A 17,191-nucleotide genomic window follows, 5' to 3' on the forward strand; every position below is an offset into this window, starting at 1 on the left:
TTTTATATCTTTATGTTTGAAGCCTGAAATGTGGCAAAAGGTCGCAAAGTTCAAGGGGGCCGAATACTTTCGCAAGGCACTGTACATAAATATATGATAAGGTCCATTATCTCCTACGATGGACTTTAAATTTGATTAATTTCCTACCAAACAACACAACTTACTCCACATTTTCAATGTTGCTGCATCATGTGGTGCCAGCATCATGGTATGGGTATGCTTGTCATCGGCAGGGACTGGGGAGTGTCAGGATCAAAATAAATATGATAGGAGCAAAACCCAGGTAAAAAGTTAAAGGAAAAACCTCCTCAGTCTTCTGAAAGTTTCATGTTTCAGTGAGACAATTGCACACATGTTTATGCCAAAGGCACACCAGAATGGCTTTCCAAGGGGTGTTGAGTGTTCCTGAGTGGCCTCGGCACTGACTCAATGATTCCTTCGCACATTTACTGAACTTGAGCAATTTTGACAAAACCAATGGACATAATATTGCCCTAAGAGTTGGGCAACGTTAATAGAATATTATTCAAAATGATTCACAGCGGCAATGGCTGCCCAAGGGTGCTTCCATCAAGTATCAACTCAGGGGTGTGAAGACGTACACAATCAAGACATCGTTCCTTTTGAAAATGTGGAGTAGGTTGTGCAGATCTATAGGAGAAAAACCTCTAATATAATCGCTTTTTAGATGTACTTTGAAGTAAGAAAAATGTGAAGACCTTCACTAGCCATTGCATCTTTGCTTACAATCATAAGTACCTGCTTATGTACAGAAGTGCCTGCTTAATTGCTTAATTGCTTGCACTGTGCTGTCAAAATCACAGCCCCTTCCTTGCTGTTTACTCTCAGCCATCCCTCCCTTATACTTTTTTTAGCCACCCTACCCATTCCAGCCATTCGGATAACAAATCATTCAGAGTTTTCTCATTTCCCAACTATCAGGAATACTGCTTCTACTCACCGCCTCCCCTCATCTCATCCCTCCTCCTCTCCCCTATCTGCAACCCTCCACACATTTACGATGTCTGTCAGCATGGTGCCTCCAGGGTACGACTGTGTGTGTCCTGTGTGGCTCCGTTGGTAGAGCACGGTACTCGCAACGCCAGGGTTGCTGGTTCAAATCCCACAGGGGACCACGACTACATAGTCGCTCTGGATAAGAGCATCTGCTAAATGACTAAAATGTGTGTGTGTGGACAGCAGGCTTGTTCAAGAGGTACTCATCGCTGCTGGGGGAACTACTGTATAATGATCAACATCCCCTGGAAGACCAGAGGATGTATGGATACATTTGCAGCAACATATGCTAGTCTTGCTGATCTCCATACTGCTTGGTTACACACATCGCTCTTTACTTTGATTTGGTTGACTCCAGGAATGACCTTTTTTTTTTCTCTCCCATATACGGTAATGATCATCCCCATTTACACCACTATAATCATCGTTATGTCTGCTTGCTGTTGTTCTCCGGGTGATGAACGTTAACGACTGGATGTTTCATTTCACTCAGGTCAGGAGTGCGCGCTGTCTCTGAGATGATGCCAGGGCTGTGTTTCACCCCTTTCCTGCTCTCGCCTTATAACTTTCGTCTTCTACCCTTTTCCCCTGTATTCCAGTCCTCCATCTCCCATACACCCCCCCTCTCCCTCTTCCTCCCCTCTCCCTCTCCCTCTTCCTCCCCTCTCCCTCTTCCGCCCCTTACTTGGTCTGTGGCGGTCATGACGTTTTGTCAGCCGGTTGTTGTCATGCAAGCAGCTTACTGTACGTTATCTGGCTATGCGGCTTGCCATACGCTGTGGGCTTGTTCATTTAGCAGACAGGATATGCTTATGAGTCATGTTTCATTATTTCATATTATATGATTTTACAGTAAGAAGAATATAATTAAACTGAGCTGAATAAAATCAAAAGGATATTTTTCCCATTCCGGAGAGAGGGCACATATGAAAGCTATGTTGAGTGTAAAAGTAATCATTTGAAACGGGTCCCATAGGCTCCGAGTTATTTGGCAACTTTAGTTGTTAAGGCTACAAACCTTATAATGCCTTCGAAATCCAAACATATATGGGCTGCATGACGTGACTACAGATGATTTGAGAAAGAAGCACAAAAAAAAAAGCTTGCACTCTGACCCTTACCTCAGGCTGCACTCACCTTTCTCTAGTCAAGTGATCATCTTATCACCCATCGGACAATTCTCAAATTAATATATTCTTTAATAATATGTTAAACTAGTTTCGATTTAGAATGGCCCATTATCAAATGGGCAGGAACAGGGGCAGGGGAAACAAATACATGCCATCTGCCTAAGCACTCCAATAACTTATCCCACCTCCGGTTGTTCAACTCCTTGCATCAACCATTGTTTAAAGAGTATGCAGCCTCTCGCTGCTCGACAAGTGATATTCCACCCAAACTCTGTATGCCACGGGCTCCCCAACCCTGTTCCTTCAGCTACCAGGTGCTTCATTCGGGGGAAACCGTCTGAAATCTGTTTGGGAACATCGAAAGTAACATGTTTTCACAACTAAACATATTTCATTAATCTGTTGACACCTCCTCTCTCTGCATGCTTGAGAAAAGTAATGAAGGGGAGAGGTGAGGAGATGGAAACGCACGGTGGTGAGATATTCTATAGCTAACGGTAGCCTAATGTGACACCCTGTCAATTATGAAGGGGGGAAAAAAAGCACCTATTACTAGGCTATTCGAAATCAAATACAAATCCACTAGAATTGTAAGCGAACTCGGTAAAGCCGCCCTGCACAAGTAATGAACCAATAGCATTGCCCAGGCCTCTCCCTAGCATAAGGTAACCAGTCCATCCAGTAGGATTTATAATACAGTCCACACTCAAAGGCCATTACTACAATTTGTTTCGTTTTGGAATATAGGCTAGACCAATTAAAGACATCTTAAACAATTAAAAAAAAAATGTTATTCTGTGGTGCGTAATATGCGGTAGGCTATGTATTGTACAACGAACAGCATAATCCTTATTTAAATTCAGTTTTTAAGCCCAATCTTTCAGTTTTTGATTTGTTAAAAAACTTTGAACTATCCAATTAATGTCGTTCCACTTCATGATTGTGTCCCACTTGTTGTTGATTCACAAAAAAATACAGTTTTATATCTTTATGTTTGAAGCCTGAAATGTGGCAAAAGGTCGCAAAGTTCAAGGGGGCCGAATACTTTCGCAAGGCACTGTATAGGCCTATGCATATGTATAAGCTCTAATATGCATATGAGTGTTTTGAATTGATCATCACCTTCGAAAGCACTGTCCATTTCGTTGTTAGGCTTTGAAGCCACATTCACAATCACCATGTTTTCCACTCAGTTTCAAACCTGTTGTTGAACATCTTGCTTCAAATGGATCAATCGCAGTGAGGTGAGTTGTAAAAGCACAATACTGTTTTGATTGCAGTGACGTCAGAATGGTTAGAAGGACAACTGAGCCGTAGCGAGTTGGACACTACGCACGTCCTGTGGGAATTTTACTGCGGTCATGACTCATGACTGCTGGTGTGGTGGTAATAGTAATAGGGTCACCGCAACAGCCCTACTCTCTACTCACGGTTCTGGAGGTGAGCTCCGGCGGGTTGTCGTTGATGTCTGTGACGGAGATGATGGCGGTGGCCGTGTTAGACAGGCCAAAGTTTAGGTTGCCCTCCATGTCCGTGGCCTGGACTATGATGCTGTACTGGGACACTTTCTACAGGACAATCACACAGAGAGAAGAGAGAGACAGTTAAGAAGAGAAACCAGAAATCAAACTTACACACACAGTGAAAAAAAACAACACTCAATGCTCAATCATACAAAACAGCATAACGAGTACAAGGAGGTCAATGTATCCTCTTCTTTAGGTTGTGCAGAAATAATAAACAATTTTACACAACACACATTCTGTCTCTCTCTCACACACATTAGGTTGCCTCTACACCCACTGTGGTTCTCTCCTCAGCCACAAACCTTTAGCCTGGTAACAGCTTTGCCAGTGTGGGTCCGGTATGTCTCTGACGAAATTAGAAGCAAAACGGCTTGTTCATCCCCTCCCATGACTGTTCTCCCTCCCCTACCTTGGCCCCTACCTCGGGCCCTATCACTCATCTTAATGGGAGCCCAAGCACTGTGGAAAGGAACGCTGAAAGTGTTTTTTTGAGCTGTCTGTACAGAACAGCACTCCTACCTGGGGAACACAGAGAAATGTTCCCTCCATTTTTTTACCTCCTCCCCCTACTCTTCACACAGTTGCTGTGCCTTTTTAGAAATTGGTTCATGTTCTTCTTTCCTCACGTGTTGCGTTGGGGCAACCAGCTCTCCTATGTGTAGCCTACAATTCACAGCCACCATTTTGTTTGGAGATGCTCTCCAGAAAGGAGGAGAGTTGAGAATCAGCAGAGAGAAGCTGAATGTGTCACAGCTTTACACAACAGCCCATGTAAGAGCTGTCCATGGGCCTAAGGTCAACATAAATGGGAAACCACAACAGCTATGGCGCTCTGCTGAGCTGTCCATGGTGCTGAAACCAACCCATTCACCTTAGAATGCTGCCCTATTCATAGAGATTTGATTATACCGGTATGTGTATGTGTTTTTATGAAAACCCCTTTGAGTTTGTTTGTGTGTATACCTCCCTCCCTCTCTCCCCCTGTCCCAGGCTGCAGACAAACAGGCAGGCAAGGCAGGCAGGCAGGCAGGCATAGGGGACAGGACCTGGGAGCTGTCAGGATAATGTGTCTCTTCCCTGGGATTCCCAATTACACTCCCAGTGTCTCCCTCACCTGCTAATTACAGAGTAAATATCCCAATTAGACTGTGAATCCACATCAGAAGGATTAGACAGCTCAGCTCAGCTCTGCTCAGCAGCCTCTCGACCCCCCACCACACACACATTCACATCCACACATGCACACACAGATGTGCGCTCACACGAACACACACACGTGCACGTATGAACGCAAGTACGCACACACAAACACACATCTTGTTCAGGAGCCCTAGCTGGCCCGCCAGTCCTATCAGGGAGAATCTGCAGTGTGTACCGCAGGCCCACTAACTAGACAAGCCGCTAATTATGTAGAGCACCTCGGAACCTCTCTAAACCACGACAGATCACCAACTACTCTCCACACTACGCCCTTACGCCCCCCCACACTGTCCTGCACTGTACTAGCTGCTTCTCCACAGAGCTGCTGCCACTGAGTCTACCGTTCCTAGACCATGGCGAAACAAAGGGAAAGAGAAAAGACGACAGAGGAAGGATACAGAGGCTGGGATGAGCTGAGTAGCGTACAAGTTTGTTTTTTTTTAAGACGAAGAAGAAGGAAAGCGAGAGCTAAGGATAAGAGGACTATAGCGGTGGATGGGAAGAGTGAGGAAGAAGGGAACGTGTTGAAAGGCATGTGTGGTAGGGGAGAGGAGTCAGGGGAGAAAGTGATAGATCAGAGAGAGGGCACACTTAGACATCTGGCTTCTTGGAGAAAACCTCCTTTAAGCTGGCGTCTCCTGAGGAAAGGCAGGCAGAGAGACCTTTATGAGACTGTAGCCGAACTCTGAAAACTGGGCTAGAGTAACAGCGACGCCTGTGCTACTCTCTCATTCGCTCTCTGTCAGCCTCCTGTTCTGTTAAGTATTCATGTTTATGTATATATGCACTCAGATTTCTGCAAGGGTAAGGGTGTTCTTATCTGTTCTCTACGGGAATGCTGGAGGAAACTTTCGGAGGTAAGTACATTGGTGTGCGCCAACTGAAGGATTGTTTGTGTGTAAAAGAAAGAAATAATGTTTGTGTGTATTTCTGTGTGTGTGTGTGTGTGTGTGTTAGCTCTAATCCAACATTGGGAATGAATCAGGTTGGAGTGGCAGTGTTCGGATAAAAGAGATGTGGAACAACAAGCAGGGGTTAAGGTAAAATGTTTCCTCTGTCTTCATCAATTTATCTCCTTTTCTATCCATCCCTCCCTTCCTTCCTTTCTTGTGTCTCCCATATTGTTTCATACTGTTCCCTCTCTGTATCACTCAGTTATATGTTTTATATATTTTTATTTTACCTTTATTTAACTAGGCAAGTCAGTTAAATGAACAAATTCTTATTTTCAATGACGGCCTAGGAACAGTGGGTTAACTGCCTTGTTCAGGGGCAGAACGACAGACTTTGACCTTGTCAGCTCGGGGATTCGATCTTGCAACCTTTCGGTTACAAGTCCAACGCTCTAACCACTAGAGGCTACCTGCCGTTATCTCTCATCCCTCCCTTCCTTTTCTCTTTCCATGTCCAACTCATCAGCCTCTCTCTTCCTTCCTTCCATGTACTTCAGTGTGCGTTTGACAGGTGTCAAGGGTGCGAACTCACACACACACACACCCACACACCCACACACACACACACACACACACACACACACCTGAAGGCTCCATGACGCGCTGTTAATAGGTCTGTCAGCAGTGACAGGTAGCTAGGGTGATGCAGCAGAGAGATTCCCTTTAGGGCGTTGACAGTGTTGTCACAGGGACATCCGTGTCACTTAAATAAAGATGTTAGGATGTTGTCATAACGTGACAGCTCCATAAACAAGGTGACCTCAAGGGGGCTGCTTGGGAAACGCTGAGCAGAGCGTGACGCGTGGTGACAGACACCCACGAAGAACATGTATGCTAGATGGGCTAGAACCACACACGCCTTAAGGCCCAAAAATTGACCTCTTTTGAGTTGAAAAATACAATGGAAATAAAAACAACACACCGCCTGATTCTGTTACATAACTTTCCCAGAGGCAGTTGCAGCACTGCTTATTCACCTTCACATTATCCTCATGTCTTATGTGGACAGCCAGGAGTTGTTTTGTCCTGACCAGAAAAACTCTCTACTTTTCACCGAGGACACATCCCACCAGCGTTACCAGGGTTACTGACCTCGCGGTCGAGGCCTGCTGCCACGGTGACGATGTCTCCAGTCTCGCTGTTGATGGTGAACATGTTGGGGATGGGGCTGTGTGGCGTCTGGGACAGGATCCGGTAGCGCACCATCCCATTGGCCGTGGTGTTGTCGTCATTATCGAAGGCTGCCAGGTGCATCACAAATGTACCTGAGGACGGAGAGGCAACAGTCAATCTGGGCGTACATGCTGAACGCGGGGACAAACACACTGCACGCAAACACATTCAAACCAAGGTTACTATAGTTGTGTGTTTTTATTAGCGCGTTAACGGGCGACCTGTTTGTCGCCATGGAGCAGCACTTTTAAGTGCACATGTTTCCGCACAGACCCCTTTAAGCACAGAACACAACATGGAACACCTGCTACAGTCAATGCTTGCACCTTTCCATGAAACCGCTTTCTGCTGAAGACCGTGTGCCTCTAGCCAAAATCATGTAAAACTTATGGCATATAAAATTATATAATTATACCCAATATTACCAGAGCTATGTTTTTCTCTCTGCTGCGGATTCGTGCGCATGCCGCAGGCCGTTTTAAACTACTCGCGAGCCGCACATTTTTTGGGGGTTTGATAACAAAATGCATTGTTTAGCTAGCTAATCATGTAGCTAACTAGCAACCTGTTAACTTGACCACTGACTAGGCTATGCACAGATTTGGATGGCACAGGAAGAAGTGAAAAGGAATAGGCCACTCAAAGAGATGCTTCAAAGGTAGGCTGCAAGAGTGGAGTGTGTATGATCGTGTGTGAGAGAAGATGTGTGTGAGGGCGGGAGTAAGTGGACAAGTTCGTTTTGCATGGCCCGGTGTCCCGGGTGAGTGTAGACTTCACTTAAGGACCAATGGAATGGCCTAAAATGTGAAAATGCGCCCACCGGGGGTGCCGGGACATGAAAAAGGAACTTGTCCACTTACTCCCGCCCTCACACACACCTTCTCTCACACACACACACACACAATCATACACACTCCACTCTTGCAGCCTACCTTTGAAGCATCTCTGTGAGTGTGAAAGAGAGAGGGTGTGGGAAACCTTCACAGTACAGATGGTTACAGTGTTTCCATAACATTGTTGGACAAGTTGAAAATCTCTTTGTTCTTTGTATTCTTAGAGCCAGTTATGTTTTCCTATAGCCACACTCATTTAGAATGCCTGAAGCTTTAACAGTACTTAAAGCTGTGTGTGTGTGTGTGTGTGTGTGTGTGTGTGTGTGTGTGGGGGGACATGTTTAACTATACTTGTGGGGAACAGTAGTCCCCACAAGAATTGTTAACAAACAACAATTTGACCAACTAGGGACATTTTGTTAGTCCCCACAAGGTCAAATGCTATTTCTAGGGGGTTTAGGGTTAAGGTTAGAATTAGTGTTAGAATTAGGTTTAGGGTTAGGAGCTAGGGTTAAGGTTAGGATTAAGGTATTGGTTAGGTTTAGGGGTTAGGGGTTAGGGAAAATACAATTTTGAATGGGACTGAATTGTGTGTCCCCACAAGGTTAGTTGTACAAGTTCAGTTTTGTTTCGGTTAGTGTCGGATCAATCTGATTTGATGTTTTTTATTTAGTTAAAGTTTTACACACACATTTATATTCAGTTTCAATATTATTCTGTAGTTTTTGTGTTTTTGGAGATATTAATAATGCATAAGATGATTAGAAAACCCCAATATTTTGAGAAAAACGAATAATAAAACTGAACCTAATTCGTGATGAATTTTATTTTATTCTAGTTCTTTTTGGAGTCTTATATAATAGTTTCAGTACAGTTTTAGTATTTCAAAATGGGTTTGTAATTGTATTTTATTTGTTAGGATTTTTTTGTTTGTTTACTATAATAACCTTGGTTCATACACACACTGATCTCTCCCTCTTCCTCTATTCCTTATTACGCTCTTCTCTCTCTGTCCCAGTCTCCTTTCCAATTGCTCTCTTTCTCAGTCCTCTCCTCTCCAGCAGTAGTTTCCATACAATTCTAATTACCAGAGATAGTGATATCATCCCAGCGACAGGCTCCGTCCAGAGATAATTCACACCACGGCTCGCATCTCAAACTCCATTACATTTCAAAGCAGCATTTGTCAATGGGGCAGAGGAGAGAGAAGGAAGATTCCAAAGGACTCAGAGAAAGGAGAGGAAGAAAGACCAGAGGTACACAGTGAGAGATAAAGGACAGGCAGAAAGGGGCTTTGCTTTTGGTTTGGTTCAAACGAAGGAAAGTATAAATCTTCCACCCATCTCTCTCTCTCTCGGTCTCCCTTTCTGTAGAAAAAAAAGAGAGGAGAGATGGAGACTCACACCGTGTCACCCATCGCCTGGGTAATTTCATTAAACGCCACTCTTAGGGGGCTTAATGTGGACCCTTTCTACGGGCGTCCTGCTCTGTGCCTGACAGGATTAGGGCTCTAAATGACTCTTTAATTTGAAAGCGAATTCAACTCAGTAATTGGCTTCCCACTGAAACCACTGGAGCTCTAGATTCTAAAACTATTTTTTTATGATTATTGTTCGGCTGCATGTCACGCATGCTACTGCCGAGGTTTGGGGATGTGTGTGTGTGTGTGTGTGTGTGTGTGTGCACGCGTGCGTGCGTCCTTGTGTTGGGGTGGGAGAGTTTGTAGCAAAATCGGTTCAGAGTGAAAAAGAGAAAGAAAGAGAGAGTTAGTGAGAAAAGTAAAGTACACAGCTAGGCCCAGGAAACCTCTTCAGATTTCAGATCACCGTTAGTGCAATAAGTCCTGGCTCATCAGTCTTTCTCTCAATCTTTCACACACACACACACACACACACACACACACACACACACACACACACACACACACACACACACACACACACACACACACACACACACACACACACACACACATACACACACACACACACACATACACACACACACACATCTCCCTCATGAGGGAACACATAAAATGAGTCAGTGGAGCTACAGCTGCAGCTTGGCACATTTAATCCTCAATATCCTCTCCAGCCACAACATCCACAGCTTTATGGCCATGCAGCCCAGCACTAGAGCTGGCTAAATGAACACACTGCAGGACAGAAACCCTCCATCTGAATAAATGCCTCTGGTCTATATCAAGTGGAATGTGAAGCAGAATAAATCTATTAAAAAAAATAAACATAAAATCCCCGAACGGTATCCTCTTCGGGCTCGGTTTTTCTCACGCAGAATAGCAAAGGAAGGTACAAAGACTGTTGTAAAACTCACTATTCTCTGCAGTGTGATTTACATCGTAGCTTTCGTCCGTCCATGTCTGTGAGAAAGAGGTGGTGTTTTATCCCTCCCTCCCTTCCTTCCTGTGTTTACCTGGCTTGGAGCCCTCATCCACAGAGCCGTTGTAGACCTGGTTCTTGAATTCAGGCCGGTTGTCGTTCATGTCTATGACATAGATGTACAGGTCTATGGGGCTCTCCACCCGCTCACCATTCATGTTCACTGCATGGGCACGAAGCTGGGGGGAGAGACAGAGACAGACAGAGAGAGAGAGAGGGGGTCAGTTAAGTTACCATTAACAAACTCAACATTGGTAACATGATATGCTTGATATGCAGTGTGGCAACCAGTACTAGACACTGCATTAAGGCATATTTCTGGAAAAACATTGCATACATCAATTGTGCAGACCAATGGGCACCCGGCACCAATAATATATACCAGAAAAACAACAACTATGATTATATTTCATTTAAATGTAAAGTTCTGGGGGAGAAATGTCACACCCTACAATTTTGTCCATTCTTATCTCCAACACCGAATCCTCAGAACTGGTGTCTTCAAAGTAACCAACACAACAACCTCTTTTATAAAAAGCTGACTTCCCTTAAAAATATTATTTCCTTGTATCCTTTTTCTCCTGGTCTTCTTGGATCTCAGTCCAACATTCTGTTGTTTTTTTTATTTTTTAAATGGGAATCCCAAAATCTCTTAACCTCTAGCCCACATCACAAACACAGCGATTTGATGTGAACTCGCTGCCAGGCTCAGCTGTGTCCTGTCGTAGATCAATAGCAGCAGCCAACTCTAGGATTTCAAACAAAGTTTGGACATGGGATTAATACCCACATCGATACAGGCTGGGAAGCATGTCCAGATATCTGAAAGAAAAATGTTTTGATAAAGAACACTGAGGGAGAAAAACGCTGGTAACATAACTCAGTTATAGAGTATCTGTTAAGATTCAATAAACATCTACGCTCTGTTTTTACTGCACCCAGCGAGAGAGCCAAACTAACAGACTCCATTTGAAAAATTAAACAAAACATATTTTCAGGGGGTTACTGGACATACTGCTATTTGACCTTACTAGCATGTTTTAAATCCACAAAAGAGGATTTATTCAACAATATCCCATTAGACTGAAATAGTGAAGGTTTAGGAATTATATAGGGGACCCCTGGACTAACGTCCCACTGCTACAGGCTAAGGCTGGCAAATATGTAGCCTGTCAGAATGTCTGAGATGACTATCAACAGGATCCTGGAGCAGACATAGCAAGACCCATCTGATTCTCAAGAAGAAGAGAAACAAAGAAAGTTGAGAGGAGAGGAATATCAAAGTTGAAGCCGCAGGTCCTCCACCTTTTCGATGCTTCTGATAAGATGGTCATAGCGATGCCTCCGACCGCAGGGTTGTGGCCTTGTGACGGGAAATAGAATTAGGAGGAAGCTCCATCCACTTCCCTCCTCTAAGACAGGTGAACGCCCTCTCTCCCCCACCCTCTATTCACCGCCCTCCACTCCCCTCTTCTCTCCTCTCTGCATCTCACAAAAATTGAATCAGCCAGGTCTCCCAAAGGTTAATTTGACTTAACTTTTTCCCTCTGCATCATCTGATCTGGCCCTGCACCCAATATCCGAGCGCTGCACTGGCACTCTGCTACACTGCAGCCTGGGAGCCCGCAAGCCCTTATCTCTCCCCCTGCGCTGCGGCATGCGGCCCCCACACCCTCATTCAATAACACCGCCAGTAAGAGATTACCAGCCGTGTTTAAAGAAGCCAAGATGTAATTCTGGGTCCGAATGAAAGTTATCATCTTGAAAGGGACCGGGTACGAGGGAGGAAACAACACACACCACGCCACGCACCGTGGCGCCCAGCACTTGGCACAGGCCAAGCATCCGATGGAGATAACACAAGACCCAGAACACTGACTTCTTCCTTTTTTGAAAGTATTCTTTTTTTGTTATCTGATTGGATGCCCTGGCCTGCTATGAATCGGAGCGTGCTTATTTTGAAGACGAGAAAGTTCTCTTCAAACTTTTCTTGTGTCTTTGTTTAATCCGTGTTATGAAATCAGAAACGCACATTAAAACCCAATGCTGAATGAAAAAGCTCCCTACAAAGTCGCTTTGAGGAAGCATTAGCCATCTTCAAGGATATTACAGTTGTAAGATATGAACGAGAACTTTTACCACAAAGCATAGCTCATGTTCTGTTCAGTCTTACGTACATAAAGGACAATTAGTTGCTGACTGTGTGGCTACATTCGGTTCTTTAATGGTGTCTGACAGAGACACAGGTCCAGCTCTGACAGCTTTATCTCTTCCTCAACCTGTCTTCCTGCGCCCCTCACCTCGCCCAACTGATGTACAGTTAGAGGATGCTATTCACCTCCATCCAGCCTGGGACTGAGCTTCAAGTCAAGCAGACGTCATCAAGCCTTGGCCTTTCCTAACAAATCACCCCATCGATCCTGCATCCTCCTGGAAAGCTGGACCTCCGAGCTCCCTGAGTCCAACAAATGCGTGGCAGACAGGAGAGATGTGAGGGGCAAGGAGAAAGAGAGACAGAGAGAGAGAGAGACACACAATTGTAGAGCGAAGCATGAATGAGTGGGTGACCAATTGTGGTAGAGTCATTCTCATGGTCTGTAGGGCGAGTGTTGGTACTTGGTCAATGTCATGTAGCTGTAGCTAGCCTCAGCCTTCACTCTCTCAATCAACACTTCATCTGGACAACCTGCCCGGCCTGTCACTAACTCATTACACAGGTGCGTGTGCGTAAATACGTGCGTGTGCTTAAATACGCGCGTGTGACTCACATGGTACGACGATCTCCTCTCTCGGTCCAGGGGTTTGGTGACGAACATCTTCCCGGCAACAGGGTCGATACTGAACACCTCATTGGGTGGCTGGTCCGCTCCCACCCCCGTGATGCTGTACCGGATGGAGATGTTACGGTCCTGGTCCGAACGGATCTGCAGACAAGACACAGTAAGGGACTGTCAGTTTTAACTCTGTGGTCTTACTACTGCTTCTGAAATCGGGTTTCATCTTTTTCGAAGCACATTCAAGCATTGAGCAATATGGGAGATTGGAGAAATAACATTGCCTTGACAGTGTGTTATGAAATATGTGTTGGTTCCCTAGTGGTAGACGGTGATGCCGTATAGAAAAGTACCACACATTGATGGTAAACCATCATTTCTTCCATGCCACTGCATTCATTGGTGTGACTGGTTAAGCGTTGATTCCAGGACTAGATCATCATATACTGTAGAGGCTGGGAGACCAATGATACCGTGGGCCAGAGCCAGGGGACAATCATCAGATATTGTAAATTCATCAAAAATACACAAAGCACACACAGGCACGTTGGCACACACACACACATACATACACAAACACACACAAACAAACACATCCATCATAACTCAGCACTCCCAGCTATAGCTGTGAATTTCATTAGTGCTACAGAATGGTGCAGAACGCATTCTCTTTGGCACAACTGGGGTACTTCAAACTGGAAATTCAATATTTCTCTTTCTTTCAGTGGATAGAAAAAGAAATCAACATACATTTGCAAAGAGCATTTTTCTTCTGCTTGACAGCTGGAGTTTTAATAAACAGCGCTTACAGGGACTGTGCCTCGAACGCTGTCACAACGTGAGCCGAAAAAGACAAATAAGAAAATGAAAATGTCAAACTCTTCTCGTAAACACTGTTATTAAGGAAGTTTAGTTTAGTTTATTAGGATGCCCATTAGCTACTGCACATGCAGCAGATACTCTTCCTGTGGTTCACATAAAACATACAAATACATGAGAAAGGACAGTCAATAGAAATAAATAATACAAATTACATTTAAAAAACATATATATATGAAAAATAAGAGATATATATTGGAAAGACACCAAGAAAAATATTACACACTATTCATATATACATAATCATACTATTATATACAGTTAAATTAGACCTTTAGAAGAGGAGATACAATGTGTGTTTTTTTTCATCAGTTTCTTTAAGCTAAATTAGCTTTTTGCCTGAGTAACCACTGATGGCAGAGCATTCCACGATGACATGCTCTATACATAACTGAGCGACTTATTCAATCTTTTTTGTTTGTTTTGGGAACAGTGAAGAAACCCATAGTGGCGTGTCTGGTGGGGTACGTACACTATATATACAAAAGTATGTGGACACTCCTTCAAATGACTGGATTTGGCTATGTCAGCCACACCCATTGCTGACAGGCGTATAAAATCGAGCACACCGCCATGCAATCTCCATAGACAAACATTGGCAGTAGAATGACCCTTACTGAAGAGCTGAGGAACTTTCAACATGACACTGTCATAGGATGCCACCTCTCCAACAAGTATGTTCATCAAATTTCTGCCTTGCTAGAGATGCCCCGGTCAACTGTAAGTGCTGTTATTGTGAAGTGGAGTACAACGGCTCAGCACTGAAGTAGTAGGCCACACAATCTCACCGAACTTGACTGCCTAGTGCTGAAGCACGTGCGTAATGCCATTGGACCCATGCGCAATGCCAAGCGTCGGCTGGAGTGGTGTAAAGGTCGCCGCCATTGGACTCTGGAGCAGTGGAAAAACAGTCTCTGGCGTTCATCTGGCAGTCCGATGGACGAATCTGGGTTTGGCAGATGCCAGGAGAATACTACCTTTCCGAATTGATAGTGCAGACTGTAAAGTTTGGTGGAGGAAGAATAATGGTCTGGGGCTGTTTCATGGTTTGGGCTTGGCCCCTTAGTTCCAGTGAAGGGAAATCTTAACACTACAGCACACAATGACATTCTAGACAATTCTGTGCTTCCAACTTTGTGGCAACAGTTTGGGGAAGGCCCTTTCCTGTTTCAGCATAACAATACTCCGTACACAAAGCGAGGTCCATACAGAAATGGTTTGTAGAGATCGGTGTGGAAGAACTGACCTCAACCCCATCAAACACCTTTGGGATGAATTGGAACGGCGACTGCGAGTCAGGCCTATTCGCCCAACACCAATGTCCGACCTCACTAATGCTTGTGGCTGAATGGAAGCAAGTTCCGTCATCTAGTGGATGCATATTGTTGATGTTAGTTCTATGTGTGCAGTTAAGGGCAAGGTGTGGTGCTTTGTTGTGAGCCAGCTGCAACTTTGCTTGGTCTTCCTTTGCTGCACTTGACCATATTACCGGACATCAAGACAAGACCAGAGCCTGAACAACTAGTACAGTTGATGTTTGTGTAAAAAATGCAGAACATCTTTTTATAACAGACATACCCCTCCCCATCTTCACAACAACTTTGTCGATATGACCTGACCATAAAAAACGGACTATCCGATGTTACTCCTAGGAGTTCAACTTCTTCAACTCCTGTTGAGGTTTAGGTCTAAGAGAATGAACCAAAATACAGAGCTTTTGGTTTTAGATGTGTTTAATACCAGTTTATTGACCCATTCTGACACTGACTGTAACTCATTGGTAAGAGTGAGCTCACTGTCTGTAGGTGCTGTTGTGTAGAGTGTGCAGCAAGCCAATTGGGCCCCCTGATTGGGGAGCGGTCTAAGGCATTGCATCTCAGTGCATGAAGAGTCACTGTAGTCCCTGGTTTGAATCCAGGCTGCATCACATCCGGCTGTGATTGACTTGCCAGGTTAAAAAAATAAAAAGGAACCCTTTCATGTTCATGGAAATGTAGAATTTCCTGTAATACACTTGTTCATTGCGCTTACTGATATTTAATTAGTCTTTGGACGCATGGGATCAAGTTTTTAATACACATTTCATGTGAATACATGTTCGAATCATCAGATCTTAATAATTTTTGTTATATAGATTGTCCGAACCATATATATAAACTCAGCAAAAAAAGAAACGTCCTCTCACTGTCAACTGCATTTATTTCAAGCAAACTTAACATATTTGTTAACAACAAATATTTGCATGAACATAACAAGCTTCAACAACTGAGACATGAACTGAACAAGTTCCACAGACATGTGACTAACAGAATAATGTTAGTAATTAATAATCAATAATGGAATAATGTGTTCCTGAACAAAGGTGGGGGGGGGGGGGTCAAAATCAAAAGTACCAGTCAGTATCTGGTGTGGCCACCATCTGCATTAAGTACTGCAGTGCATCTCCTCCTCATGGACTGCACCAGATTTGCCAGTTCTTGCTGTGAGATGTTACCCCACTCTTCCACCAAGGCACTTGGTGCCTGTCACATTCCTGTCTTGCAGGAAATCACGCACAGAACGAGCAGTATGGCCGGTGGCATTGTCATGCTGGAGGGTCATGTCAGGATGAGGCTGCGGGAAGGGTACCACATGAGGGTGGGGGATGTCTTCCCTGTAACGCACAGCATTGAGATTGCCTGCAATGACAACAAGCTCAGTCCGATGATGCTGTGACACACCGTCCCAGACCATGACAGACCCTCCACCTCGATCCCTCTCCAGAGTACAGGCCTCAGTGTAACGCTCATTCCTTCGACAATAAACGCGAATCTGACCATCACCCCTGGTGAGACAAAACCGGGACTCGTCAGTGAAGAGCACTTTTTGCCAGTCCTGTCTGGTCCAGCGACGGTGGGTTTGTGCCCATAGGAGACGTTGTTGCCAGTGATGTCTGGTGAGGACCTGCCTTACAACAGGCCAACAAGCCCTCAGTCCAGCCTCTCTCAGCCTATTGCGGACAGTATGAGCACTGATGAAGGGATTGTGCGTTCAAGGTGTAACTCAGGAAGTTGTTGTTGCCATCCTGTACCTGTCCCGCAGGTGTAATGTTCTGACGTACCGATCCTGCGCATGTGTTGTTACACGTGGTCTGCCACTGTGAATACAATCAGCTGTCCGCCCTGTCTCCCTGTCTTAGGTGTCTCACAGTATATATCGTTTTCTTTATTTGTACTATTTTCTACATTGTAGAACAATAGTGAAGACATCAAAACTATGAAATAACAACGATGGAATCATGTAGTAACAAAAAAAGTGTTAATCAAAT

The 17,191-nt window shown here is 44.5% G+C and overlaps 1 protein-coding gene across 2 annotated transcripts in view; it reads right to left on the reverse strand.

Annotated features, from left to right (window-relative positions):
* Positions 1 to 17,191, reverse strand: part of LOC110532012 (cadherin-4) — a 388,116-nt gene that overhangs the window by 46,599 nt on the left and 324,326 nt on the right. For both annotated transcript variants that reach the window (XM_021615593.2, XM_036987924.1), the window contains 4 exons: positions 13,000 to 13,155; positions 10,266 to 10,410; positions 6,919 to 7,091; positions 3,578 to 3,715 (listed from right to left, as the gene is read on the reverse strand). In XM_021615593.2, coding sequence (XP_021471268.2) covers positions 3,578 to 3,715; positions 6,919 to 7,091; positions 10,266 to 10,410; positions 13,000 to 13,155 — 612 coding nt within the window. The remainder of the gene's footprint in view (positions 1 to 3,577; positions 3,716 to 6,918; positions 7,092 to 10,265; positions 10,411 to 12,999; positions 13,156 to 17,191) is intronic.

This window comes from Oncorhynchus mykiss, chromosome 9 (assembly GCF_013265735.2).
Source record: "Oncorhynchus mykiss isolate Arlee chromosome 9, USDA_OmykA_1.1, whole genome shotgun sequence".
NCBI classification, from domain to species: Eukaryota; Metazoa; Chordata; class Actinopteri; order Salmoniformes; family Salmonidae; genus Oncorhynchus; species Oncorhynchus mykiss.